Source organism: Culex quinquefasciatus, chromosome 3 (assembly GCF_015732765.1).
Source record: "Culex quinquefasciatus strain JHB chromosome 3, VPISU_Cqui_1.0_pri_paternal, whole genome shotgun sequence".
Lineage (NCBI taxonomy): Eukaryota > Metazoa > Arthropoda > Insecta > Diptera > Culicidae > Culex > Culex quinquefasciatus.
The window spans coordinates 828782-854080 of record NC_051863.1 but is presented as its reverse complement, the minus strand read 5'-3'; the positions used below and the strand labels follow the sequence as shown (position 1 = coordinate 854080).

General features: G+C 41.2%; 3 protein-coding genes across 6 annotated transcripts in view; 2 read left to right on the top strand and 1 right to left on the bottom strand.

The window, feature by feature from the left end:
* LOC6042651 (probable 4-coumarate--CoA ligase 1) overlaps window positions 1–20519 on the top strand; it is a 34142-nt gene extending 13623 nt beyond the window's left edge. The window contains exons 6-7 of the mRNA XM_038264069.1: window positions 12312–12864; window positions 20136–20519. Coding sequence (XP_038119997.1) covers window positions 12312–12864; window positions 20136–20426 — 844 coding nt within the window. The 3' untranslated portion in view covers window positions 20427–20519. The remainder of the gene's footprint in view (window positions 1–12311; window positions 12865–20135) is intronic.
* LOC6042650 (eukaryotic translation initiation factor 4 gamma 3) lies at window positions 449–7890 on the top strand. Of its 3 annotated transcripts, XM_038264068.1 has the most exons (5): window positions 450–1143; window positions 1373–1976; window positions 2058–2603; window positions 2679–3921; window positions 4012–7890. In XM_038264068.1, exons 2-5 carry the CDS (start codon window positions 1524–1526, stop codon window positions 7641–7643), a joined length of 5874 nt encoding a protein of 1957 aa, XP_038119996.1. In that variant the 5' UTR covers window positions 450–1143; window positions 1373–1523; the 3' UTR covers window positions 7644–7890. The 3 variants fall into 3 exon arrangements, with proteins under 3 accessions (XP_038119995.1, XP_038119994.1, XP_038119996.1); XM_038264067.1 differs by having other exon boundaries at window positions 449–1143; window positions 1376–1976; window positions 2679–7890; XM_038264066.1 differs by having other exon boundaries at window positions 449–1143; window positions 2679–7890.
* LOC6042647 (serine/threonine-protein phosphatase 4 regulatory subunit 2) lies at window positions 12870–21155 on the bottom strand. Of its 2 annotated transcripts, none has more exons than XM_038264071.1 (4): window positions 20788–21155; window positions 20543–20731; window positions 19737–20087; window positions 12870–14049 (listed from the first exon to the last, which is right to left on the bottom strand). In XM_038264071.1, the coding sequence occupies exons 1-4, from the start codon at window positions 20993–20995 to the stop codon at window positions 13100–13102; spliced, it is 1698 nt and encodes a 565-aa protein (XP_038119999.1). In that variant the 5' UTR covers window positions 20996–21155; the 3' UTR covers window positions 12870–13099. The 2 variants fall into 2 exon arrangements, with proteins under 2 accessions (XP_038119999.1, XP_038119998.1); XM_038264070.1 differs by having other exon boundaries at window positions 12870–14052; window positions 20788–21154.
* Window positions 21156–25299: the final 4144 nt, after the last annotated feature.

Here is a 25299-nt window from a genome sequence, read left to right as displayed (position 1 = left end):
AACTACCAGGGCGCTTACAATTCCATCTACCTATGACTAATACGTTGGTAGAGGTTTTTTGACGTTTCCCAAAAACTTGCCTGGAAAGTGATACTGATGTTCAGTATGCTTTTCACATCGTTCAGCAAACTTTCAACACCAAACCCACTGTGATATAGCTTTAGCTTTACTAGTTTTTACTCGGGTCGTCGTCGACAATCACCCGCCCAAAGTGCAGTACTAGATTAGTGCCGGTGGTTCACGTGTTTTCAAGTTGATTGGCAAAATTTTATGTTTTCAACCTTCGGATCGCTTGATTTTTCGCTCCGTGCAACCGCACGGTTACCAAAATCTGCAAGAAACGCTGCGTGGGCTCGCAACTTTCCCTGCCCGGGGGATCGACAGCACGCGCCGAAGGTCGGCCAGCGGTCACACGAGCTGTCAGTGGCGGCGCGAGTTCCAAGTCAGCAAAAGGGCGTATCGCCGCGCGTTAACGAATACACAACTTTGGAAACGATTTTTTTTTTGGTGCGCGAGCGGGAATCGGTGTTGCGGGTAGATTGTCGTTCCGTGGTGCACGCGCGGTCATGGTGCCCCGGCGGACGCAGGACGCGTGCCGGAGTTGAAAACTTCTCGGGCGCTCGTGTTGCTTTGGGCGTGTGTTTTTTGAATTTCTTTGACAGTTGACAGTTGGGGGCAGTGTTTGGCCCTTTGCAAAAGTGTGGCAGTTATTTTACGTAACCAAATCGATAGATGAGTGACGTCACAAGCTGTCAAAGGCTCTCTCGGGTTCCACGGCCTAATTTTTTCCTTTATTCCGCGATGAGTTTGTCGCAAAATTGAACTTTCGGGACGAAATATTGAGGAAAACGCCGCTAGCGAGCGGTGAAAGTGTGCGGAACCTGCTAGGGAAGACTGGAAGCGCGTCGGTGCGCCGGAAAGTGCGGCGAAAGTTTTGCTGGAAGCCACGTCTGGCCATTTCTGACGTTTAGATAACCTATATTTTGTGTGGCGAGACTTTTTTTTTTTATTTTCCCGTCGACTCGTCCAAGAAGGCACTGCTTTCTTGCTCTTGTGTGGTGCGTGGCCGAAAAAATCGTGCCGGAGGAACACGCTAATTACGGTTTGCGGACCAATGCAATGCGGACAGTTCCGGTAGACATGGTGAGTATGGTGGTCGTGGAGTGGAGTGGCACTCCCGTGTGAGGACGGCGACAGCGGCGGCGGCGGCTTCTTCCGAACGAGAACGAGGAACTTATCTTTTTGTTGTTTTTCTTCTTTTTTTTTTCTCCGTGCGGCGGCGATTTCTGTGTGCGTGTGCGGAATTTTACCTGGTTCCGCGGGGATTGAATCTGGATGGCAACAACGAAAACGATAAAAAAAACAACATTAGCAGCAGCAGCAGCATTGCTCGAGCACGGAATATTAAGCAAGCGGACCGCGCGGCCAATTATGCTTGAGCAGCAGCTGGTGTGACGTGACGTCGACCGCGAGTTTGCCCCGGAACTGAGGGAAAATTTGTCCGGCCGCCCACCGGCAGGAAGATGCAGAGTGGAGGAGGACCGCTGCAACCGGGACCGCCCGTGATGCGTGGGCTCGGGTCGGGAACACCGACGGCGTCCCAGCAGCAGCAGCAACAGCAGCAGCAGGTCGAGATGCAAAAGATGCAGGGCCAGCAACCTCCGTTGATGAACCAGCAACAGCAGTATCAACAGCAGCAACCAAACCTGTACCGGAATCCTGGTGCGAACCAATCGACACGCCCGACGCGTCCGATTATGACGCCGTACGGCCACACGGCGGCACCGTTCTTTGCCCCGTTTATCCAGATGCCGTACAGCCGGATACCGGGCCATCAGTGGAACTATGGTTCGATGCCGGGAATGGCATCGGCCTACCCGCCGCAGTACTACATACAGTCGGCACCGATTCTGGCCCAAGGCCAACACCAACAGACACGACGCAATCCGGCTGGGGACAACAGCGGTCTCGTCAATGTAAATACCACCAACCACTTTCATCATCCGGTCGCCCCTCCTACGAACGGTGCCACTAATCCACTTAATCCGATTCCGCAGATGCAGCAGGTTCCGTTGCCTCAGCCGCAGCCCCCGAACCAGCAATCGTCGCCGATGACCGTGTCGCACGATTTGCTCGTAATGCAACAGTTGCAGCATCCCCAGCAGCAACAACCGCCCCAACAAACACCGCAACAGGTGACGGGCGGTGGCCAAGCGCCCATGGATCAACACCAGCCAAATCCTGCTCAAGTCAGCGTCGGTGGCCCCCAACCGCCACCGAACGCACTCATGTCTCAGATTCAGCTCGCTTCACATCTGGCCGCAACCGGAGCCGCTCCGGTGCCGCCCAAAGTTAACAAAAAGAAACAGCGCGGCTCCCATGCCATCCCGATCATCAATCCGGACACACAGGAGGACGTACTGGACAAGATTTTCAACGATTCGGCCCCTCCAAGCTCCTCGTCAACGATCGCAGCTTCTACACCGGGAACCGGAGCCCCCCAACAGCAACAACAGCAGCAGCAGCAGCAGCCACCCCCACAACAGCAGCCTCAACCTCCGCAAGCAGCTGCAACTCCGACCTACAACACTATTCCTCCCAATGTAACCCAAGTTCCACTAAACCCAGCCGTTGAACAACCAGACTATGATAATTACACCTCACATCATCCTCACCAGGCAACTCCGGAACTGAGCGGACCCCCGGCCGGCATGGGACCGATGCATCATCAACCGCCCCCACATCTTCACCATCCGCCTCCCCTGAATCATCCGCCGCCACACGTTCACCAACACGGACCGCCGCAGATGCAGCAGATGCAGATGCCCCCACACGATCACCGCGGAGGACCCCCGCAGGTCAACACCCAGCAGCAGCCACCTCCGCCGCACGAAATCTCCTACCACGGAACGCTAAAGTACGTCACGCCGCCACCGCATCTTCCGCACCATCCAACACCCGCGGAAATGACCGTCGGCGGAACGCCGGTCGTGTCTGCCATCGCCGACGGACCCTCGGTAGAAATCAAACCCTACCAGAACAAGAAGAAGAAGCCAACGAACGAGCACACTGACCAGCATCAGCAGCAGCAGCAGATTAAATCTCTTCCAGCGTCCAGCATGCACCACCAACAACAACACCATCATCCGCAGCAGCAGCACCATCACCACATGCAGCAGCACAATCCTCCCCCGCCCCAGCAACAGCAGCAACAGCAACAACTTCCCCCCGCGATCCTAAACGAATCGGTGCCACCGCCCTCGCTAGTTTACAGCGCTGAGCGATACCGCACCGTGTCGGAGAAATCGATCGCCGAGTCGACGCTCTCGACGGACGCGGAACCGTTCGTGTACACCGGTCCGAGCAGTGTCGTCGTCGCTGCGACCACCCCCACAATCAGCAATCCGCCTCAAGCGGCCCTCCCGGTGCGCATCGAACCCGAGGTAGTGCCACCGCCAATCGTGGCCGTTCCCGAGGTGGTTGCGGCAACGCCGCAGCAGGAAGTCCTTGTGGAGGAACCCAAAGTGACGCCCCAAAAGCAGCTGGACGCGTTGGTGGCCGGAGTGGAGAAACTGAGCGTGGAAGAGAACAATAGCAGCAGCAGCAGCATCGGTGCCGGAGCGAATCAAGCCGGCGTCGGAGGTCACAACAGTGGTAACAAGAAGCAAAAGCAACACAAGAAGCGTGCTGACGAAGCGGCGGCGGCGGCAGCAGCAGCAGCAGCATTTGCTAGTGAGACTAGCAAAGCTCCTCCTCTCCCCGCTGCTGCGAACGTAGTAATAGAGCCGACGCCGACCGTGGCCGCCGCGGCCATCGATGAAACGGACCGATCTGCGCCTGTCGAGGTCGTCGTCCCTCAGGGTTTGCAGTCGTCAGCGTCGTCGTCATCGTTAATTAGTAATTTAGTGGAACATAATAATAGTAAGTTAGATAATGATAACATAATTAATAATAATAATGTGGATTGCACCAGTACTATGATAACAACAACAACTACCGATAATACGACAGATAACAACAACGCCGCCGCAGCGATGGAGAAGAAGACTGCCGTCGCGGCGCCCGTCAAGCAGCAGCAGCAGCAGGAACAGCCGGTCGTGCCCGAGCCCGAGTCCGAGTTTGACGACAACAAGAACGTGGTAGTGGCGGCGACAACGACGGAATCGACGCCACCCCCAACCGTCGCCGCCGAGACTGTCCCGGCAAAGGACACGACGGAGATGGCACCACCGCCAAGCACCAAGCCAGCGGCCGCCGCAATGATCCCTGCCAAAAAGTCGCGCTCGCTCACCCTCATCGAGTACGACGCGGACCAGTGGAGCCCGGACAACCCGTCCGGCAAGCGCAAGTACTCGCGCGACCAGCTGATGCAGCTGAAGAATGCGGCGCCGGCCCGCGAGAAGCCCGCGAATCTGCCCAACAGCTTGGAGAACGTGCTGGTGCGTGGTCCGGGCCACGGAGGTGGTGGTGGCGGAGGTGGCCACGGAATGGGCATGGGCGGCGGAGGAGGTCAGTACGGAAAGAGCAACTTCTCCGAGATGCTGATGCCGGCGTTCATCAAGGATCGCATGGGAGGCGGCGGTGGAGGTGGTGGAGGAGGAGGTGGCGGTGGCAACATGGGTCAAATGAGACAACAGTACATGCCGAAGCGACCGTCCCAGCAGGGCAACAGCGGCCAGTCCGGCTCGCAGTCCAACAAACAGTCCCAGCAGGGCATGAACAAGACCGGCTCGAAGATCATCCGACTCCAGCTGGACGAGGAGGTCAAGCTGAACGTGTGCGACAACGCGTGGCGTCCGAGGCACCTGCAGACGACCGTTCCCGAGGTGGACCCGGACTCGGGCCTCGATCGAACCACCCAAGAACTGTTCAAAAAGTTCCGTTCCGTGCTGAACAAGCTGACGCCGGATAACTTTGACAAGCTGGTGCAGCAGGTCAAGAACTTTGTCATCGACACCGACGAGCGGTTGGACGGATGCATCAAGCTCGTCTTCGAGAAGGCCATCTCGGAGCCAAACTTTTCCGAGGCCTATGCCAAAATGTGCAAGGAAATAGGCAACATTGCAATCCTGGTGAGCAACGAGAAGCGGACCAGTTTCAAGGGTCGTCTGCTGGCCCAGTGTCAGTGTGAGTTTGAGCGACGCCGGAACGATCAGACCAGTGCCATCCGAGACAATCGGACCAAGCTGGAAGCGAGCAAGGGCATGGCCAAGGAGCAGTTCGAAGAGCTGAAGGCCCAACTGGAGGAGGACGAGCTGCGAGTCCGGAGGAGAGCCGTCGGTACGGTTCGATTCATCGGAGAGCTGTTCAAGCACGGCCAGCTCACGGCCAACATTATGCACAGCTGCATTACGCTGCTCATTGAGAAGGAAGTCAAAGACTACGACGAGGAAACGCTCGAGTGCCTCTGCAAACTGCTGACCACCATCGGTTCCAAGATGGAGAAGGAAAACAATCAAGACTTGGGCGGCTATTTCGACAAGATGGGAGACATTGTCAAGCACAGGGATCAGTACAAGATAAGCAGTCGGATCCGGTTCATGATCCAGGACGTGATCGATCTGCGCCGAAACGGGTGGCAGCCACGACGTCAAGATCTGAACCCGAAAACGATGAACCAAATCCAGAAGGAGGCGGAAACCGAACAGCTCCAGATCAACATGAACTACATGAGCGGCGGCGGCAGAGATCGTGGAGGTGGTGGCCGCGACGGAGACATGGGCCGTGGTAATCGCGGTGGCAGCATGCAAGGCAACAAAATGTCCGGCTCGATGGGATCCGGCTACAACCAAGGTTCGCTTGGCCGAGGCGGAAACCAAGGCTCGATGAAGGGAGGTCGACCGCAGCAGGACGACGACGGATTCCAGCACGTTGTGTCAAACAGTCGCAACAACCGGTCGACGCCGATTGACCTGAAGAAGATCAACATCCCCGGAAGTGTCGACACGACCCGGCTGGGTGCGGCATCCGCATACCAGGGCTGGAAGAACAACAGCAACATCTTTGCCGCGCTGAACAACGAAGAATCGAGCCAAGGCGGTGGCGGCCAGGGCAACATGATGGATCGTGACGGAGGTGACCGAGATCGACGGAGTGACCGAGGCGGAGATCGGAACCAAAGGGACCGCGACCGAAGCGGAAGTCACAACAAAAACTCCGGCGGCAAAGACTCGTACCATCACCACAACAAGGGCTCGATGGAACGGGACCGGTACAACCGGTACGGAAGCAGTAGCAGCCAGAACGATGATCGCATGGCCAGCCGATCGTCGCGGGAACCGTCGTCGGGCAGCATGAGACCGATGAGTGGTCAGCACAGCAGCAATAGCCAAATGCATGAACGAGACCGAGACCGGAATATGGGACCGAAGATGTCGTCCTCGTCCCAGCAGCAGCCACTCCCAGGCCGGTCATCCCAGCAGCGACATATTCCACAATCAGCACCGGCGCCACGAGGCGGACCATCCGGAAGCACGACAATGTCCAAGTCCGGCTCGGGCCAGATGTACCAGCAGCAGCAACTGCCACAGTTTGCTATACCAAAGGATGCGGTGCGAAGAAACTTCCCCCATCCGGACGCCAGCACCGACGAAAAGTTGAAAAAGTTCTCCAAGACGGTTCACCTGGAGATGGACGCGACGGACATTGTCGAGAGCGTCAAGATGCTGGAGGAGATCAACCCGGACTATTACCATGCGGCCATCACCGAGCTGTTCATGGACAACATCGAGCGTGACGCGAAATCCCGCGAGGCGGTCGTGAAGGTGATTGCGCAGATGTTTGAGCAGAAGATCGTCGGCAAGGCCGATTATCTGCATGCCCTCGAAGAGGTGTTCAAGCTAGCGGACGACCTGATCATCGATCTACCTCAGCTGTACAAGTACATTGCCACGTTCTACGTCAAGTTTCTGCACGGCCGGCAAATCGACCTGGCCGACATCCAGCACGTGGCCCAGCCCATCCTGGCCAGCTACGGTGGCGTCATGCTGCGGGAAGTGCTGCACCAGTACGAGGGCACGTACGGCCAAAGTGCCACCGTCATGTTGTGGCTCAGCTCCTCGCTGAACTTTGCCGACTTTATTCAGCTCGGCAGTGCCGAAAAGGTCGAACAATACCTGCGAGACCACAAGCTGGACTATCTGCTAAACTCGGGCAGCAACGCCCTCGACATGCAGACCGTCGGAACACAAATCAAACAATTCCTGAAGAGTGGCGCCAAGTTTGTCGAAATCTTCGGCTGGGTCGCCGAATACGTCGGACCGGAGCGGGTCACCTCCGACGAGTTCATCCGGACTCTCACCAAAGCCGTGATAGAGCACTGTATAGACAACAAAACGAAGCTGAACGTGCAGGAAATCACCAAGTGGCACCAAATCCTTCAAAAGTATATCGACAGCAAGCCGGAACGGGAACTGCAGGCGATGTACGCGATCCAGCGGTTGGTGGTGGAGCTGGAACATCCGCAGAACCTGCTGCACACCATCCTCGAGCAGCTGTACGACAATGATGTGATAATGGAAGGATTCAGCCTCTGGAAGGACTCGCAGGATCCGCTTGAAGCGGCCGGCAAGGGTGTGTGTCTCAAAGGAATTACGCAGTTCATGACCATGTTCATGGAGAACTCGAGCGATGAGGATAATTAGCAGCGCTAAAAGTGTTTTCTTTTTTTTTTAAACAGAAAAAAAATAATCGCGTACATATTTGACTACACTGAAGAGAAAAAGAGAAAAAAGCGAAGCAACAAGAAGTGGAAGAAGAACATTATTATAATGATCATACTACTAATAAATAATTGATAAAATATAATGAATAAAACTAACGTTAAGATCAACATTTATTTACATACATATATATTTATAAACTATCAAATAAAGTATCTGGTGAACCACACACCACGCGCGTCCTTTTTCACTTTCAGAGTTGAGATTGCACTAAAAGCGAGTTGCGAGGTAAGCAAGAGAAAGAAGCAAACAGGTTCCGAGAAAGAAAGAATGTCCACACAAAATATCTCTTATTGCTTCTATACTGATAATGCACGCGGGTAAAGTTTACTCGTGAATTCAGCCTAGTAGTCCCACCTTCACGTAGAGCAATCGACTCGGAGGATGGAAAATTGAGCAAATTAGTTTAAATCGCAACAAACAAACTTTTTTACTGTTAAGCAGTTTGCCTGTATGTGTTTGCAGAAACGTCAGTCTGCATACATTTGGCTTTGTTTGCGAGTTTGGCAAACTGTCAAACACAAAAAGTGCGAGTTTGTTTATTTGGCATAGTCTAACAACTCCTTTACAGTGAGATTAAACGTTTTTTTATTACGTAACGCAAAATTTTGATTTTTTTACTCCTTCGTAACAAATTGTAACAGATGAGCTATCCGCATTGTAACGCGTAACGCAAGGCCTTTTTGAAAAATTGTATGGTCGCTTATATGATTTTTTTTGTGTTTCGTAGCAGAACCAGCCCTCCTAGAAATATTAGGGTCATATTTCGTGGATGATAAGTCGTATTTATCTTGTGGATAGCAGATTGAGACCATTCGATCGTAATTTCTTTTTCTGCAAATTACGACTGACAATCGAGAAAATCTCAGTATCTCGACTCTATTATCCGAAGTTTCGATTATCCTAAGGTTTGTAGGGGACTTCGGTTTAAAAAAATAATTGGTGTGTTTTCATTTTCTTATTTTCAACATAAAATTAGAGTTCTGCAACCTAATTTTAATCAAATTTGGATGATTGATTGCCAATTTAATTACCAAAAGCATTTTCTGGCCACCATTTTGCATTGAAAAAATTAAATCACCTTAGAGTAGTTTAAATTATATTTTTTTGTTGTGATTGTGATTGAAAATTTAAAAAATTCTAAGACTTTGAATGTTTAAGAATTGAAAAAAGATTAGTTTTTGAATATCTAGATTTTTTTGTTAAATTTTGAAAACTTGTAACTTTTGAATTATTGCATTGTAAGTAAAACTGTATTAAAAATTTACAAAATATAAATTAATTAATTTATCGGTCTGCAAATTACGACTGACGATCGAGAAAATTTCAGTATCTCGACTCTATTATCCGAAGTTATTTTTTTGTGATTCGATTTTCCGAAGTGAAATTTACCAAGGCCTTCGGAAAATCAAATCTGGACTTCGAAAATTTAAGAATTGAAAAAATATTGTTTTTTTAATACTTAGATTTTTTTGATTTTGAATTTTAAAAATTTGTAAAATTTTAAAGGTCTAAAACAAATGAGTTTTTGAATGATTTTTTAATTTTAATAAATTTTATTAAAAATTTAAAAAAATATAAATAAAAAATAGTAGTGAATGCAACAAGTTGCAAAAAGATGATTTTTCAGCACGAGTTGTACATTTATCCAACGAGGTTTACCGGGTTGGATAAATACGACGAGTGCTGATAAAATCATGTTTTGCAACGAGTTGCATAAACTACTTTTTATTTCTTTGCAATTCCGAAAAACGCTTCTTGAATTAAATTTTGTGACAAACATTCATGTGTTTAGTAAATTCACCGTTCAAAACAAAAAAAAATATTGAAAAATGTGACTTTTCGATACTAGTGCTGAAAAGTTGAACTAGTAGACCCATCTCAGTGCTAAAAATTAGAACTTTTCAGCACTGGTATTGAAAGGTATTAAATTTTCATTCAGTTATTTAGGTAGGGAAAAAGTAGGCCGTTTCGTTTCTCCAGAAGGACAGGAAAAGTTGACAGTTTCACAGCGGAATTGCAAAAAAAATATGTTTTTGCAATTCCGTCGTGAAACTACTCACTTTTCCTGTCATTCTTGAAAGACGAAATAGCCTACTTTTCTGTACCAAAAATAACAGAATCGAATAGCAACACTTTTCAAAATAAATGCTGAAAAGTAACACTTTTCAACATTTTTTTGATTTAAACGATTTATTGACAAAATACATGAAAATTTGACTTAAAATTTCACTCAGTGTGTGTTTTTGGAATTGCACAAAATGTTGTATGGAACTCGTTGCAAAACTTGATTTTTTCAGCACTCTTCGTATTTATCCAACTCGTTGAACCTCGTTGGATAAATGTACGGCTCGTGCTAAAAAAATCTCTTTTTGCTACTTGTTGCATAAACTACTATTTCAAAACTATTAAATTTTCTGGATCGAGAAATTAAGATCGAAATTTGGATCAGCAAAATTAAAACCCCTAAAAACTAAAAATAAAAATGACAATCAACTTTGCTAAAAAAGCTATCATAATTTTTGAAATTTAGCGGATCAAATCTTCTTTTAAAGTTTAAGAATAAAAAAAAAACCCTTAAATATGTTTTGTTTGAATTTCCAAATTAGGCCACTGCAAATATCTTGGCAAATATGTTTTGAAGTTTATGTCCCTCGACGCTGACCAACGTCGAGAAGGGACAAAATAATAAAACAGTTTAAAAATTTGAATTTACGAGCTACGGTTTTAACATTTGAATGAAAAAAAGTGTTTAAAAATGCATTATACACCTTTCCAGTTGTTTTGCAATCATTAGTTTCCAAAATACCTAAGTATTGACGACAATTGCTATTGCTGACAATCGCCCTAATTCTCCATACAAACTTTGGAGAAAAACCATTCGGCCTTGTCTAAATATTTTTGAAGAATTCAAAATGTACGTATTTTTGAGGACCCCAAGCTTCATGCTTCCCCTCGAGTTGAGCCTGCACAGAAATTTTGTTGCCTTTTAGATTGTTTTCAGTTGATTTGACTTATATTTTCATTAATATTTTGAATTGAAGTGACATAAACTTTGAAAAATATTTGGAACGGCCTTATCCAGGTTTTTAAGCGAAGATGGCGTTCGAATGGTGAACGTCCAAAATGCCAAAATCGCGCAGTAGCACCAACATTAGAAAATGGTCATGCCATGGCACACTTTTATTGCAATGTTGGTATCACCATTCGAACGCCATTTTCGCTTAAAAATCTGGATATATATATATTTTTTTTTTCTATTCTGAAATTTTTGAATATTGTAGATTTTTAAAAGGTTTAAAGTTGTATAATTTTCTTATCTTTTTGAATTGCAAACATTGTTTTTTATTTTTTTTTTAAATTGATTATTGCAGTCCAGACTCGATTATCCGAAGACTGTGGAAAAATTTCACTTCGGATAATCGAATCACAATTTTTGTTGTTGTTTAATTTTTGACTGTCGAGTTAAGTTTGACCCCTAAAATACGCTACAGTGATTTAAAATATTTAAATCCAAGATGGTGGTGAAATATTTCAAAAATGCATTTTGTAATGCATTTTGCTTAAAATGGAGTCACAGAACTCTAATTTGATGGTAAAAGTAAGAGAATAAAATAAACGATTTTTGTCATAATTCAATTCGGCGAAGTCTCATATAAACTTACCCAGTTAACTCAATCGGAATTCTGAAACGGAATGCAATTCGGTTCGTTTACATATTCCGTTTCAAACGCCGATTCCGATTCCGTGTACGTGGCGGTTGTTGCGTTTGTAACGGAATACGTAAACGGTTCAAATTGGATACCGTTTCAGAATTCCGATTGAGTTGACTGGGTTGTTGCGAACTGATTCCGGAAAATATGCAGAATATGGAAAGAGCTACGTAAAATCAAATTTTGATCACAGGAGGCTGAATAAGCAAAAAAGTCAAAAACGTCAACAAAAAGACAAGCCCAAGGAAGGTTCTTACGCTAACTAATTGATACTTTGGCCACTCTGGAACCGATTCCGGAGCATCGGCAAATTGTATGGAGAAAGTTACGTAAAATCATATTTTGACCACAGGAGGCTGAATAAGCAAACAAGTTATCCAGGTTTTAAGCGAAGATGGCGTTCGAATGGTGAACGCCCGAAATGTCAAAATCGCGCAGTAGCACCAACATTAGAAAAAAATATCTGGAGTTTTTTTTGAAAAGGACCAATAAACCAAATTTCCAGTTTTTTTGCTTTTTGGGTGTTTTTGAAAACGCCTTGAGTCAGGGGTATTAAAAAACACCCAAAAAGCAAAATCTGGAAATTTGGTTTATTGGACCTTTTCAAAAAAAAAAAAAAAAAAACTCCAGATATGGCTGTCATGCCATGGCACACTTGTTCCGTAATGTTGGTACCACTGTGTGATTTTGACATTTCGGGCGTTCACCATTCGAACGCCATCTTCGCTTAAAAACCTCGATACGTCAAGAAAAAAGACAAGACGAAGTTTGACGGGTTAGGCTCGTTAGGCTTGTTTTTAATAAATAAAATATACAGTAAGAATAAAATGACTTAAGAAGAGGTATCGAGTGTCACAAACATTTAAACTCGTTCCAGATTCATCCCGGAAGACTACATCCAGTGTTTGGTCGAGTTCCGACCCAAATTCCTGTTTGTCGTTCCTTCGCTGATGCTCTTCCTGGCCACGCACCCAAAGGTCACGTCCGATCACTTGTCCAGCGTGGACAGTATTCTGGTCGGCGCCGCCGCAGCCTCCCTTCAGCTGCAGGAAAAATTCCGCCAAAAATGTGGCCGCGACGTGGACATTGCCCAGGGCTACGGCATGACGGAGAGTTCCCCGGTTACGCTGTGTACGACCTACAAGTACGACCAGTCGAAGGTTGGCACGTGTGGCAAGCTGTATCCGAATACGCAGGCGAAGATTGTTTCGCTGACGGACGGGTCGAATCAGGGACCGCACCAGACGGGGGAGTTGTACGTTCGGGGGCCGCAGATTATGAAGGGATATCTGAAGAACGAGAAGGCCACGCGGGAGACGGTGGATGAGGATGGTTGGCTGCACACGGGCGATGTGGCGTATTACGATCAGGACGGATTTTTCTTCATCGTTGACCGGACCAAAGAGCTGATCAAGGTCAAAGGAAACCAGGTACGTGTTCCGTCAGGTTGGCATTTATTGTTCAACGCGCATGTACAGCTAAGTCTAAATGTTTACGGGTCTTGTTTCAGTAAAATACTTACAGCAGGTTTTCTCATACAATTTTTCTTTGCGTTTGTCTCAGTGTCCGGATTAGCTGCAGCGGTTCTAAATCTAAGTAACATTAAGAGCACTACATCTACTGTGTGTGTGTGTGTGTATTTGTATATTTGTTTGTGTGTGTTTTCTACTGATCCATTGGTTCTACGCTCGACTCGTCCACGTCCATCGCGTTGTCGTCGGGTTTGACCGCTTCCGGCACGTCGGCGGCCATCGGCACGACCGCATCCACCGGGCTTTGAATCGTGTCTTCTTCGTCGGTGGCCATCACGTTTTCTGGAACCACCGCCGCCGTCTCCATTTCCACTCCGACTGCGGGTTCTTCAATCGATTCCTTCACCGTCGGTTCGGTTTCCACTGGGGTAGGTTCCGGTTCCGCCACCGGTGCTACACTTGGTGAGACCTCTGGCGTCGGAACCACTTCGCTGACCGGCTCGCAAGGAATTGGTTGCTCCTTCTCTGGCTCCGGAAGAGACTCAACGGTGGGAACCGGCTCCTCTGGTGCCACTCGTTCAGCAGATTCGGGTTCGACCGGCGTTGAACTATCCGTGCTGCTGCTGGTCGTCGTCGTCGTCGTCGAGACAGTTGGTTCCGATTCAACGCTGGCGGCGCTGCTTCCGCCGGAATCCGTCGTCGAACCCGAGCTGACATCGTCCTTTTCCGCCTCAACCAAGGAATCGGTCACAACGGCGGAGGTTTGCGGTGCTTCTTCAACGGCGGGTTCAACGACTACGGGTTCGTCAGACAGTTTGGCCAGCTTCGGTGCTGGTTGTCCGTCGTCAGCGGGATCGCTGGTGGCTTCAACTTTGGATTCGACACTGGCGGAACCGTCCAGTAGATCCTTGTCGTGAGATTCCTCGACAGGTGAAGGATCGTTAGTGGAATCGGTTTCGGTTGGGATCAATGGTGGTTGCACCTCCGGGACTGGCAAATCTTCAGCAGTCGACGGTTCTTCAATGAGTTGTGGGACAAGTGGCTCCGCAGGTTCGTTAATCTCTTCTGCTAGCTTAGGGTCTTCCTTTGGGATGTCTGCCTCGGGCTGGCCGTCTTCAGCTGAGGGATTCACCGTAAGTGGTTCTTCTGGAATGATTTAAATTTAAAATTAAAATCAGCTAAGGGCTTCTCCACACTGATTTTCACATTAACCTGGATGCAAATTTAGTTTTTTCTAAATCGATTTTTTTAGTAAATGAGATTTTTTAGTATTTTAATGCTTTGCAATTTTAGAATTCCTGAATCAAATTTGAAATGATTGTACTCCAGAACTTTCTAATTTATAAATTTAAGCATTGTAGAATTAAACAATTACAAAGTGTTGATATCATAGAAACTTTTTAGGATTCTAAGTTCTAAAATTTCCAAAAAAGTATCCAAGTGATTTATGTATGATCGAAACCATGAAGAGATAGAAATTTGTTGTCAAAAAAAGTTTCTCGGAATTCGACGAGGGGTCGGGCGGCCACTTTTCTGATTTTGTGTGAGTAGAAGGAGAATTACCTGCTTTTAATTTCCGATTAATTTAGATTGTATTTTGAAGCATCCCTCTACACGGCTTTTTCGTGGCGATCAGACCCGACCATTTGAGGTTATGTGAATTCAGACCATTTTTTAAACTGCTTGTAATTTTAGATAGGTAAATCAGATCTTGAAAGTTCTTAATCCACAGGAAAGGTCATTTCAGAACCTTTCTAAAAATATATAATATGGCAGGTTTCCATGCAAAACCCACCCTTTTTTGCAAATTGTGAAATTTATATGCAGCAGTTTTTTAAGCATAACTTTTGATGTGCTTTACCAAATCTTATAAATTTTAATAGGGACTTATGGGACCCCAAGACGAATCGAATGAGGCCAAAACGGTCCGAATCGGTTCAGTCAGTGACGAGATATTTCAGTGACATTAATTTGGTACACATGTCTACATACAGCCAAACACAACGACATTTGCTCAGCTGGTGATTCTGAGTCGATATGTATAAATGATGGTAGGTCTAGGAGGTCTAATTAAAAAGTTTATTTTTCGAGTGATGTTATAGCCTTTCCTCAGTAAGGTGAGGAAGGCCAAACCATTCGACAGCTCTGAGTGTGGCACTCAGTGCGAAACTAGCCCTCAATCGAACGTATTTTTAGAATTTTTAAATCAAATACCAATATGAAGGTGACGAAATGTTGAAAAAATGCATTTTTTAATTAATAGGCAATACACTATTCAAGTTTAAGTAAAATTGGGTCACAGCACAGATCTCGAATTTGATGTTAAAAACAAATCAAGCTTTAAAATTTTAGAATTTTAAGGTATTTTGCTAAATTTGTTTTAAGGAATTTTAACGTGAAGACTTCCATCATTGTTATGATTTTTCGTTCAAAGATATAATTTTTGCGTCGCTTTCAATATTTTGACAAAATTCCTTCAACAAGTTGTTTAGAATAGTGCCCTACACATGCTGATTCCTTTTGGTAACGATTATCTCATTCCTTGTAAAGTTATGGAAATCGTCATTAATCAATGATTGCCAACCAGGACGTCAATGACTGTGCCACAAAATTATATAAATTTTGAAGCACATTTGATTTAGATCAAAAATTCTTTCAGTGGGTTCAAGAAGGCAACAACCGGCACATGCTGATTCCTTTTGGAGCTGAATTTCGTTAAATTGAATTTAATACAGAATATTTTATAGTGATGATTAATTTTCTTCAAAAATGATCAACGGCTTCACCTTAAAGCATTTTTCAAATTCTAGGTATTTGGCAATTAAAATTTGTTTTTTTTTTGAATTTTTAATGCTTAAATTTCAGAATTTTTAATTAAATATTTTGGGTTTGGGGTATTAATTCCTAATTTTTAAACGAGCAAAATTAAGTTAGTTTTAAATGTTCCGTAAAACGGGGTGACTTTGATAGGTTTGCAATTTTTCCGCAAAATGAAGAGTACAATTAAAATACGTAAGGAATGGTTCAGAAACATACTGACCGTGGTAGAGAAGTGTTCAAAGTACCTCAAGAAGAACTTTTCATAATATTTTGACAAGTTTAAAAAGTTAGTTAACTATAGTTAAGAAAATGTTGATGAAAGCCATTATTTTAAACTTCTCAAAGTGTCAAGATTTTCTCAATGAACATGATTTTTAATCGGAAAACGGAATGCATTTTCGGATTCTTTGGACATTTTTCCACTAGGAGAAGGTTAAAAAAGTTGGTAAAAATAAATAATATGTGTTTTTGAAACACAATTATAAAAACTCTCTTAATTTATAGGCAATTTCAGTTGAACAAATTTCATGTAAAATGTGAAAACTTGTGATTTGTGCTTCGAATTCAGTTTAAAATGCAATATAAATCGATAATTTTATAAACAAAACTAGTTTTAACAAATTTAATGCAAAATTCCGACCTTTTAACAATTTTACCTAAAATTTATATGTATTTTGCTTAAAAGCTTATACACTTAGTTAACTAAATATAAACATTGAATTTTTTCTTAAAAACTATATCAGCTACTTTAGTGATTGTACATTTAACGTACAAATGAAGTTTGAACATCTTAAATATGATTTTAACAAGAAAAACTATGACTATCAAAGTCACCCCGGAATTAAAACTAAGAATTTTTAACGTAACTATTTTTCTAAACGTTATTGAAAAAACTTTTTTTTTCGAAATAGTGCATGGACTTTGTGTAGTCTACCCCAGTACATGTTTTAAAAATAATTATCTTGAGAAAACCCGTACCTGTTGGAAAATATTCTAAAAACAAATTGAAATCCTATCAAAGTCACCCCGGTTTATGGTTCTAAATTTGGGAAGTTTTGATCACCAGATTTCTGAGTTAACTCTCGGTGAAAAGCATAATTTCCTTAAATTTTGTTTTGTAGGTCCAATTTAGGAACTAGCCCCAATATATAGACAATCATCTTTTTTTATTTTCTGATTTATTTTTTATAAGCAGAAATAGAAATTTATATTTTTTGTTTTATACATTATTGAATTCTAATATAAATTTTTGGATGTTTTGCGTCACGTGAGTTTATATTTTTCTTTTATTTTTCAAGATTTATAGAATTTTATATTTTTCAATTGTAATTAAATATTCTTTTATGTTTTGAAATAAAAAAAAATATAAAAAGTTTTATTATTGCAATGGATTTTCTATTTTTTTATAGGCTAAAATTTTAAATTTTTTGGATTTAAATTTTGGAAAGTTTTATAATTCGCAATTCGCAATTTTCAGTGTAAGAACGGGCCTTGACCGATCTTTTGCACCAGGTTCCCGATGAACACGCACTGCCCTTACACCTACCTTGCTCTGAGTCAGTACGAGCAACACCCTAGAACACGCTTTGAGTGTTCGTGCCAGGCATTCGCACCTGTTCCGGTTACCAGGGTGACCACTCAAATTCCATTTTCAAATTCCCGACTTTTTCCCGACTTTTTCCAGACTTTTCCAGAATGCTCAAATAATAGGCATTACTTATCTAAAGAATGATTTCAAACAAAAAACTTTCTATAGGAAAAGTCAATATTAACCACTGAAAAAAAATCTCAATGAATTTTAAAAAATCAAAACGTAGGCATTTTTTGTAAATACAGAAACTAAACAAAAAATACTGAAAACTTCAAAAATGTAATTTCATTATTATGTTTCAGAGTAGAAACACAAACAATTAGTCTTTGAAAAAAATAATCGAAGTTCAACAATACTTATAACTTCCATGGTTTTTTTTAAATTGGGTACTAAAGCCCTATGTAATTTTTTATGTACAACGGTAAAAAACACGATTAAAAACCATTTCTGATCACTTTTTTTCATTTTAACGCAAAAATTTTTTTTGTCAAGACAACATTTTTTCGATGGATTAACTATGGTCCCCTTGGAAAGAGCTGTCAAGTAGGAGCTTTTCTGTCAAGAAGGACCGCGGGGTTAATTTTTCAAAATTGATTCAAAAATCCATTTTTAACTCTTTGTGGTCGTGCAATGGGTCATTGTACTCAGAAAAATAAGCTTTATCGCTGTAAACAATAATATCAGCAATCTAAGCTTCATTTTAGGACCCAATTGGCAAACGTGTAGTTTTTGATATTTTTGTTTAACTTCATCATCATTTTAAATCAAAGAATGATTAAAACATAATTGCTGTTATTATTCATTCAAAGTCTTTAGAAAAATGTCAAGGAATTCATAAAAAAATGTTTTTGCCAAGTTCGCTTTTTAATTTTGTAATTTTTTATATGGAATTTTTTAATCAATGTTAATTTATTAAGTGTTCAGTATTTAACTGTTTTTTTTTTCAATGAAAATTCAGTTTGATATGATTTTATGTTTTCCCACTTATTTTAAGGAAAATGTTTGAAGAGACATTTTTTTTAAACAATTATGCAATAACTCAAAATTTCTTGGATATTTTTTTTTTGCAATTTCTATATTTTCTTTATGTTTTTAAAACGTAAAGAAGTGAAACCCCGTTGGTTTGACACTTATTGTTGTCAAACGAACGGGGTCACTTTTTAGTTTGACACCATCTTTACACCACGCTTACACTTACTACCAAATGTTTGGTTTGATAGTATGTGTGAGACCCATGTAAATAGTGTCCGTAACTTTTTAGTTTGACTTTCTCGGGGTACACACTAAAAAGTGTCAAACGAAAAAGTGACCCACCACCGGGGGTTGAGTGTATTTAAGTTTTCCGCAAACTGAAAATCAAGCTTTATTTATGATAGGTAATTTACCCATACCCACAAAAAAAAGTTCAAGGGCAAAATTTAGAAAAAAAAATATTTTAAATTACTTATTGAATTTAGTTAAACAATTACAAAAATTAACCCAAAAAAACCATTGCCAAACTCAAGTTTGAATCCTGTTTCAAATATTCAATTATGTGACAAAATTAAATAGAATTATAATTCTAAGCTGGAAATTAGGCTCTATTTTTATATTAGTTTTTCATTAACTTTACCTCTTGTTTTATAAACAAAAATTTATAGCGATCATTTGATTCATAAAAAAGACTCCAATATTCATAACGATTTTTAATATCTTAAACAGCTTTTCCATACTCAAATATATTGAAATAGTGAAAAGAACCTTAAATTTAAAGTAAGTTACTAAAGCAGAAATGAGTGAATTCAATTTGAAAATTGTACAAAATATTACAAAATTTTCAAACAACATTTTTTGCTCAGAATTCCCGACTTTTCCTTACTTTTTGACAAAAAATCATAAATTCCCGACTTTTTCCCGATTTTTGGCGAATTCCCGACTTTTTCCCGACTTTCCCGATTTCCCGACTTGAGTGGCCACCCTGGGTTACGCATTTGAACTCGTTCCGGAGGTTTTTTAATTGTTTAATTTATTATTACTTTTTTTTGTTTTTGTGAATTTTGTTTTCAGAATTTAAGAAGACGACAATTCCTGAATTTTCAGGTTGTTACGTTTTCATCCTATTTTGAATGTTATTTAATTTTTTTTAAATTTTGTGTTTAAACCTTTTTTAAAATGTCTTTATTTTTAAATTTTCATGTTTTTCAGCATTTTGAATATCAGTAAGTAAGTTGAAAGTAAAATTTTATGCTTCTCAGTTCAAAAATATTAAACTCCAATTTTTTACACTCGCGATTTTTAAAGAATATTTCAAATGTTTGAATTGAAGAATGTAAATTCTCAATTTCGTTTGGATAAATTTCAGATTTTTAATATACACTTCTAAGCAATTTTTAAATTGCGGAATTAAAAAAAAGTTTAATATGAAATCTTTTGAACTCACCGCCTGGTCCTTCCTTGCTTTCTTCCTCTTTGTCCGCGATAGCCGGTTCCGTCGCCGGCGTCGCCGCTACCTCATCAACAGCCTCTTTGGAGACTTCTGGTTCTTCCGTCACCCCAACCACGCCCCTCGCTGGCTCCTCTTCCGAAACCGGTGACGGCTCAGCCGGTTCCGCAGTCACCACCGGTGCTGCAGCCGCCGCCGGAACAATTTCACCGCCCGAATCAATGCCGAACGCTTCGTTGTCCATCTCAATGTCCACGTTGACCTCGAGATCCCCGTTGACGATCGAGTCCAGCGAGTCGCCGTTCTCGCTTTCCGAGCGCCGTCTTCCCGGTTCCTGCGTGCTGACCACTAAAAAATCGGATGCTAATTTATTGTTTTTTTTTTTTTGCCTTTCAGGTATCTCCGACCGAGTTGGAAAACTTGATTCAGGAGTTGCCGGGGGTTGCGGACGTTGCCGTGGCCGGAATTGCCGACGAGGCCGCCGGGGAAGTTCCGCGGGCTTATATCGTCTTGAAAAAGGGCGCCGAGCTTAGCGAGAGTGCTGTCGTCGGTCACGTAAAGGACCGGGTGGTCAAGTACAAACAGTTGGCCGGAGGGGTCAAGTTCGTGAAGGAGATTCCCCGCAATGCCGCCGGAAAAGTGCTCCGGCACCAGCTGCATTTGCTGGGCGCTCAGTTGGACGATTGATTGTTTGTTTTATGTTTGTTTTAAGGGGGGCTTTAGTTAATCGGTACTTAAGGATAGTTTGTAGCGTCAAATAAAGTGTTCTAGAGAAAGTAATCCGGAATGTGTTTTGAACTCACCCAAAATATTCTTCTCGACGGCCCGCATGTACTTGTCGATTCTGGTGTACTGCTTGCGGGGCTCAGTCAACAGCTCACAGATTCGCTGAACCGTGAACGGAGCCGAGTTGAACGCGTCCAGCCGATCCAGCAGGATCCGTTTCATCCGCTCGTAGTTGAACGGGTCCACATTCGGACACTGCGGAAGATCTGCAACCGGAAGTGATTAAACTCTAACAAAAGCAAAACAAGACCTTCCCACTTACCGGCGATGCTCGGCGTGTTGTCGTGAAAGTCCGTTATGACGTGGACCAGCTTCTCCCGGAAGAGGTGCTTCACGATGGCCCACCGGTAAACCGTGTCCCCGGTGCGGGCCACGAAGCCCAGGTAATCGTCCAGCTCGCGCGGAATCTCCTTCTGCTTTAGCTTCGTGAACCGCTCGAGCAGCTGCAGCACTTCCTCTGGGTTCTCCATGCTGGGCGGCGGCAAGTGGGCAACTCGGAAATGGCCGAACACGGAACGAACGCGGAAAAAATGACAAATTCAACAAGAATATTTCTCTCACAAAAGCGAAGCGCCTGAAGGAAGCCAACAATCAAAACCACCGCTGCAGCCTTCAAAAATGACGGCGTTCTGTGGGCAAGGCTGTTGGATTCCAAGGTTGACAGAGTTGGATTTTGTCAGTGTGATTATCAAACACTTTAAATGCTACATATTAGCCAAAATATATTTAAACAATTTTAGGAAAAATTGTGGAAATGCTATTCCTATTCTATGTCCATTAAATCATCTTAAAATTGCATTTTAACCACGATTTTAACTCACAAAAATAATTAAAATTGCAACATTCACTTTCTTTCCAACCTTTGAATTATGATCTGGATTTAGTCGGACTGAATCTTTTGACAAAACTCTCCAAACTTCCAAACTGACACAAGTTTGTCGGAGTGCAAATGCCGCCCGAATCATACACGCTCAGCTCAAAAAAGCGTTCTTGAGTAATTTTTACTCACACCTCAACTCAACTCAACTGCAGTGAAAATCGCACTTTGCTAAGGTATTTTTTTTACAAATCTGGATTTTTTTATGAAAAGGACCAATAAACCAAAATTTCAGTTTTCGCTTTTTGGTTGTTTTTTAATACCCCTGACTCAAGGCGGTTCTAAAAACACCCAAAAAGCAAAAACTGGAAATTTGGTTTATTGGACCTTTTCAAAAAAAAAAAAAAAAAAACTCCAGAAATGTTGTCAGTTCGAATCCCGGGGGAAATGGGAGATATACACGGGCACATCGTTTATCCGTAGCGCATATGGAGCAACATCCGTAAATATCGGTAAATCCAATGCACGATTATGCACGGCACGGCAAGCTACACAACGTATTATCATCGTTGGTATGCAGCAGGTTGTATCCCGCGGGAGCTAGATGGAGAGAAGCTGTAGCACATGCTGAATTTGATCGACCATAAGATGCGTCAAATGAACCAGTACATTTAAACTTTGAAAATAATCAAAAATAATGATGTGTGAGAATTATTACAGATTAATTAAAAATAGAATGGGGGTGGGGAGGAAAGTTGAGATCGACTGTTCTACAGTGAGTGTTCCGACAAGTGAAAAATCGCGGCCCTCACTTTCCACTGCTTAAGGTTTTTTCCGGAACCATCAGTTTGTCGGGGGAAAATTCCAGGTAGCATGCATAACCCTGACGGAACAATACCACCGAATCGCCCATCTGCTCGTTGCATGGTGCCTTGTGATGGATAGAAAGCCAATCTGAGGGACGGAGGTTTCTCCGTTGCAGGTGATTGGAATCGTACGCACCTTCAGACTTTGCCAAATGCTAATCCTGGGCGGTCAGGAGGAGATTTCGGTTGGTCAGTATGTGGATGTGGATTGCGTCCCGATTAGTGTGACCGAAAATCCGAGCAGTTGGAACTGTCCATAAACAAGATTAATTGCCCAAAAGGGTCCAACTCTTCCTCTATGGCTGTTGAATGTTTCTGATGAAGGCGATTAGTGCTGCTCTGGAGTTCGTTTTCCCGTACGGGTCTCGTTATTTAAGCTGTTGCGATTTACTTCAACGGGTCGTAGAAAATGGTTCCAGAAACCGTAACGGAAATACACCTGTTTAGAGACTAACGGAACTTCACCATGACTCTTGTTCAAGCAGTCGTAGGGCAAAGGAAGTGGACAAAAGAATCGGTTCCAACTGCTCCTAGGTCTCCTGTCCCGATGTTCCGATCAACCCAGCGTTCCGTGCCACCCAAAAAATGTTGCCGGAGTCAACAGAAATTAATTTGTTTGTACATAAACAGCAGTGCGCGCGTTTGCGATGTCATCGATGACAGCTGAGAAAAACACTGAAATAAAATTCATAGATAAATAGTGCAAGCACGTAAATATGGATGCACATACGGATCAACATATGACATAAATGCAATATATTCGGAGTGACCACCTCGTGGAGATATAGGTAAAACCGGGTAAAACGGGTTGAGATTTAGGGACGTGGATTAGTGAATCCTGAATAAAAAACCTAGAAATTGTGAAATTAAATTTAAAAAAATCATCACTGTTCGTAAAATTTCTCAACCTTTTCCATTTCAGAATCAAGACGAACATTGCATTTCAGAATCAAGATTTTATTGTTTTTCAAAACTAAACCATAGCGACCAATACCCAGTCACGAAATATTCTAGCAGAGCTGGTTCTGTCAGATTCCTGCTAGAACGGTGGAACAAACCTGCTAGAATGCTGTAAGAATATCCAGCTCTGTAAGAAACCTGCTAGAATCCTGCTAGAACGTCGCGACTGGGTAAGAGTGTCAGTAAGTGAACCAGATCTAGATACAGTCCAGACTCGATTAACTGAATCCTCGATTATGGGACTTCGGATAATCGAATCATGGAAAATGTGTTATTTAATCTATATTTTTATATATATATATTTTTTAATTCAATGTCTACGACCCCATTTTAGTCAAATTTAAATGATTTATTTTCTATTAAATTTTAAAATTCTAAATAAAAAAATCCGCTCTACAGCATCGCCTTGGCGTTCTCGATTGCGAATACGTCTCGAAAAATGCCACTGAGACCGTCTGGAATCGAACCAAGTCCAATTGGGGTGAGAGGCAACCACACTTACCACTAAACCACTGGTCCAGACAAAAAAAATCTAAAATTGTAAAATTGTAAAATTGTAATTGTAAAATTCTAAAATTCTAAAATTCTAAAATTCTAAAATTCTAAAATTCTAAAATTCTAAAATTCTAAAATTCTAAAATTCTAAAATTCTAAAATTCTAAAATTCTAAAATTCTAAAATTCTAAAATTCTAAAATTCTAAAATTCTAAAATTCTAAAATTCTAAAATTCTAAAATTCTAAAATTCTAAAATTCTAAAATTCTAAAATTCTAAAATTCTAAAATTCTAAAATTCTAAAATTCTAAAATTCTAAAATTCTAAAATTCTAAAATTCTAAAATTCTAAAATTCTAAAATTCTAAAATTCTAAAATTCTAAAATTAAAATTCTAAAATTTAAAATTCTAAAATTCTAAAATTCTAAAATTTAAAATTCTAAAATTTAAAATTCTAAAATTCTAAAATTCTAAAATTCTAAAATTCTAAAATTCTAAAATTCTAAAATTCTAAAATTCTAAAATTCTAAAATTCTAAAATTCTAAAATTCTAAAATTCTAAAATTTAAAATTCTAAAATTCTAAAATTCTAAAATTTAAAATTCTAAAATTCTAAAATTCTAAAATTCTAAAATTCTAAAATTCTAAAATTCTAAAATTCTAAAATTCTAAAATTTAAAATTCTAAAATTCTAAAATTCTAAAATTCTAAAATTTAAAATTCTAAAATTCTAAAATTCTAAAATTCTAAAATTCTAAAATTTAAAATTCTAAAATTCTAAAATTCTAAAATTCTAAAATTCTAAAATTCTAAAATTCTAAAATTCTAAAATTCTAAAATTTAAAATTTAAAATTCTAAAATTCTAAAATTCTAAAATTCTAAAATTCTAAAATTTAAAATTCTAAAATTCTAAAATTCTAAAATTCTAAAATTCTAAAATTCTAAAATTCTAAAATTCTAAAATTCTAAAATTCTAAAATTCTAAAATTCTAAAATTCTAAAATTCTAAAATTCTAAAATTCTAAAATTCTAAAATTCTAAAATTCTAAAATTCTAAAATTCTAAAATTCTAAAATTCTAAAATTCTAAAATTCTAAAATTCTAAAATTCTAAAATTCTAAAATTCTAAAATTCTAAAATTCTAAAATTCTAAAATTCTAAAATTCTAAAATTCTAAAATTCTAAAATTCTAAAATTCTAAAATTCTAAAATTCTAAAATTCTAAAATTCTAAAATTCTAAAATTCTAAAATTCTAAAATTCTAAAATTTAAAATTCTAAAATTCTAAAATTCTAAAATTCTAAAATTCTAAAATTCTAAAATTCTAAAATTCTAAAATTCTAAAATTCTAAAATTCTAAAATTCTAAAATTCTAAAATTCTAAAATTCTAAAATTCTAAAATTCTAAAATTCTAAAATTCTAAAATTCTAAAATTCTAAAATTCTAAAATTCTAAAATTCTAAAATTCTAAAATTCTAAAATTCTAAAATTCTAAAATTCTAAAATTCTAAAATTCTAAAATTCTAAAATTCTAAAATTCTAAAATTCTAAAATTCTAAAATTCTAAAATTCTAAAATTCTAAAATTCTAAAATTCTAAAATTCTAAAATTCTAAAATTCTAAAATTCTAAAAT

Coding starts and splice junctions, on each gene's coding strand:
- LOC6042650 (XM_038264067.1), top strand. CDS start 1,524: ATGCAGAGTGGAGGAGGACCGCTGCAACCGGGACCGCCCGTGATGCGT. Junction 1,977..2,057: donor ACAACAGCGGTCTCGTCAAT/GTAAATACCACC, acceptor CCGATTCCGCAG/ATGCAGCAGGTTCCGTTGCC. Junction 2,604..2,678: donor ACAACACTATTCCTCCCAAT/GTAACCCAAGTT, acceptor CATCCTCACCAG/GCAACTCCGGAACTGAGCGG.
- LOC6042647 (XM_038264070.1), bottom strand. CDS start 20,995: ATGGAGAACCCAGAGGAAGTGCTGCAGCTGCTCGAGCGGTTCACGAAG. Junction 20,088..20,542: donor CGTCGAGAAGAATATTTTGG/GTGAGTTCAAAA, acceptor CCGATTTTTTAG/TGGTCAGCACGCAGGAACCG. Junction 14,053..19,736: donor AAGCAAGGAAGGACCAGGCG/GTGAGTTCAAAA, acceptor AAATCATTCCAG/AAGAACCACTTACGGTGAAT.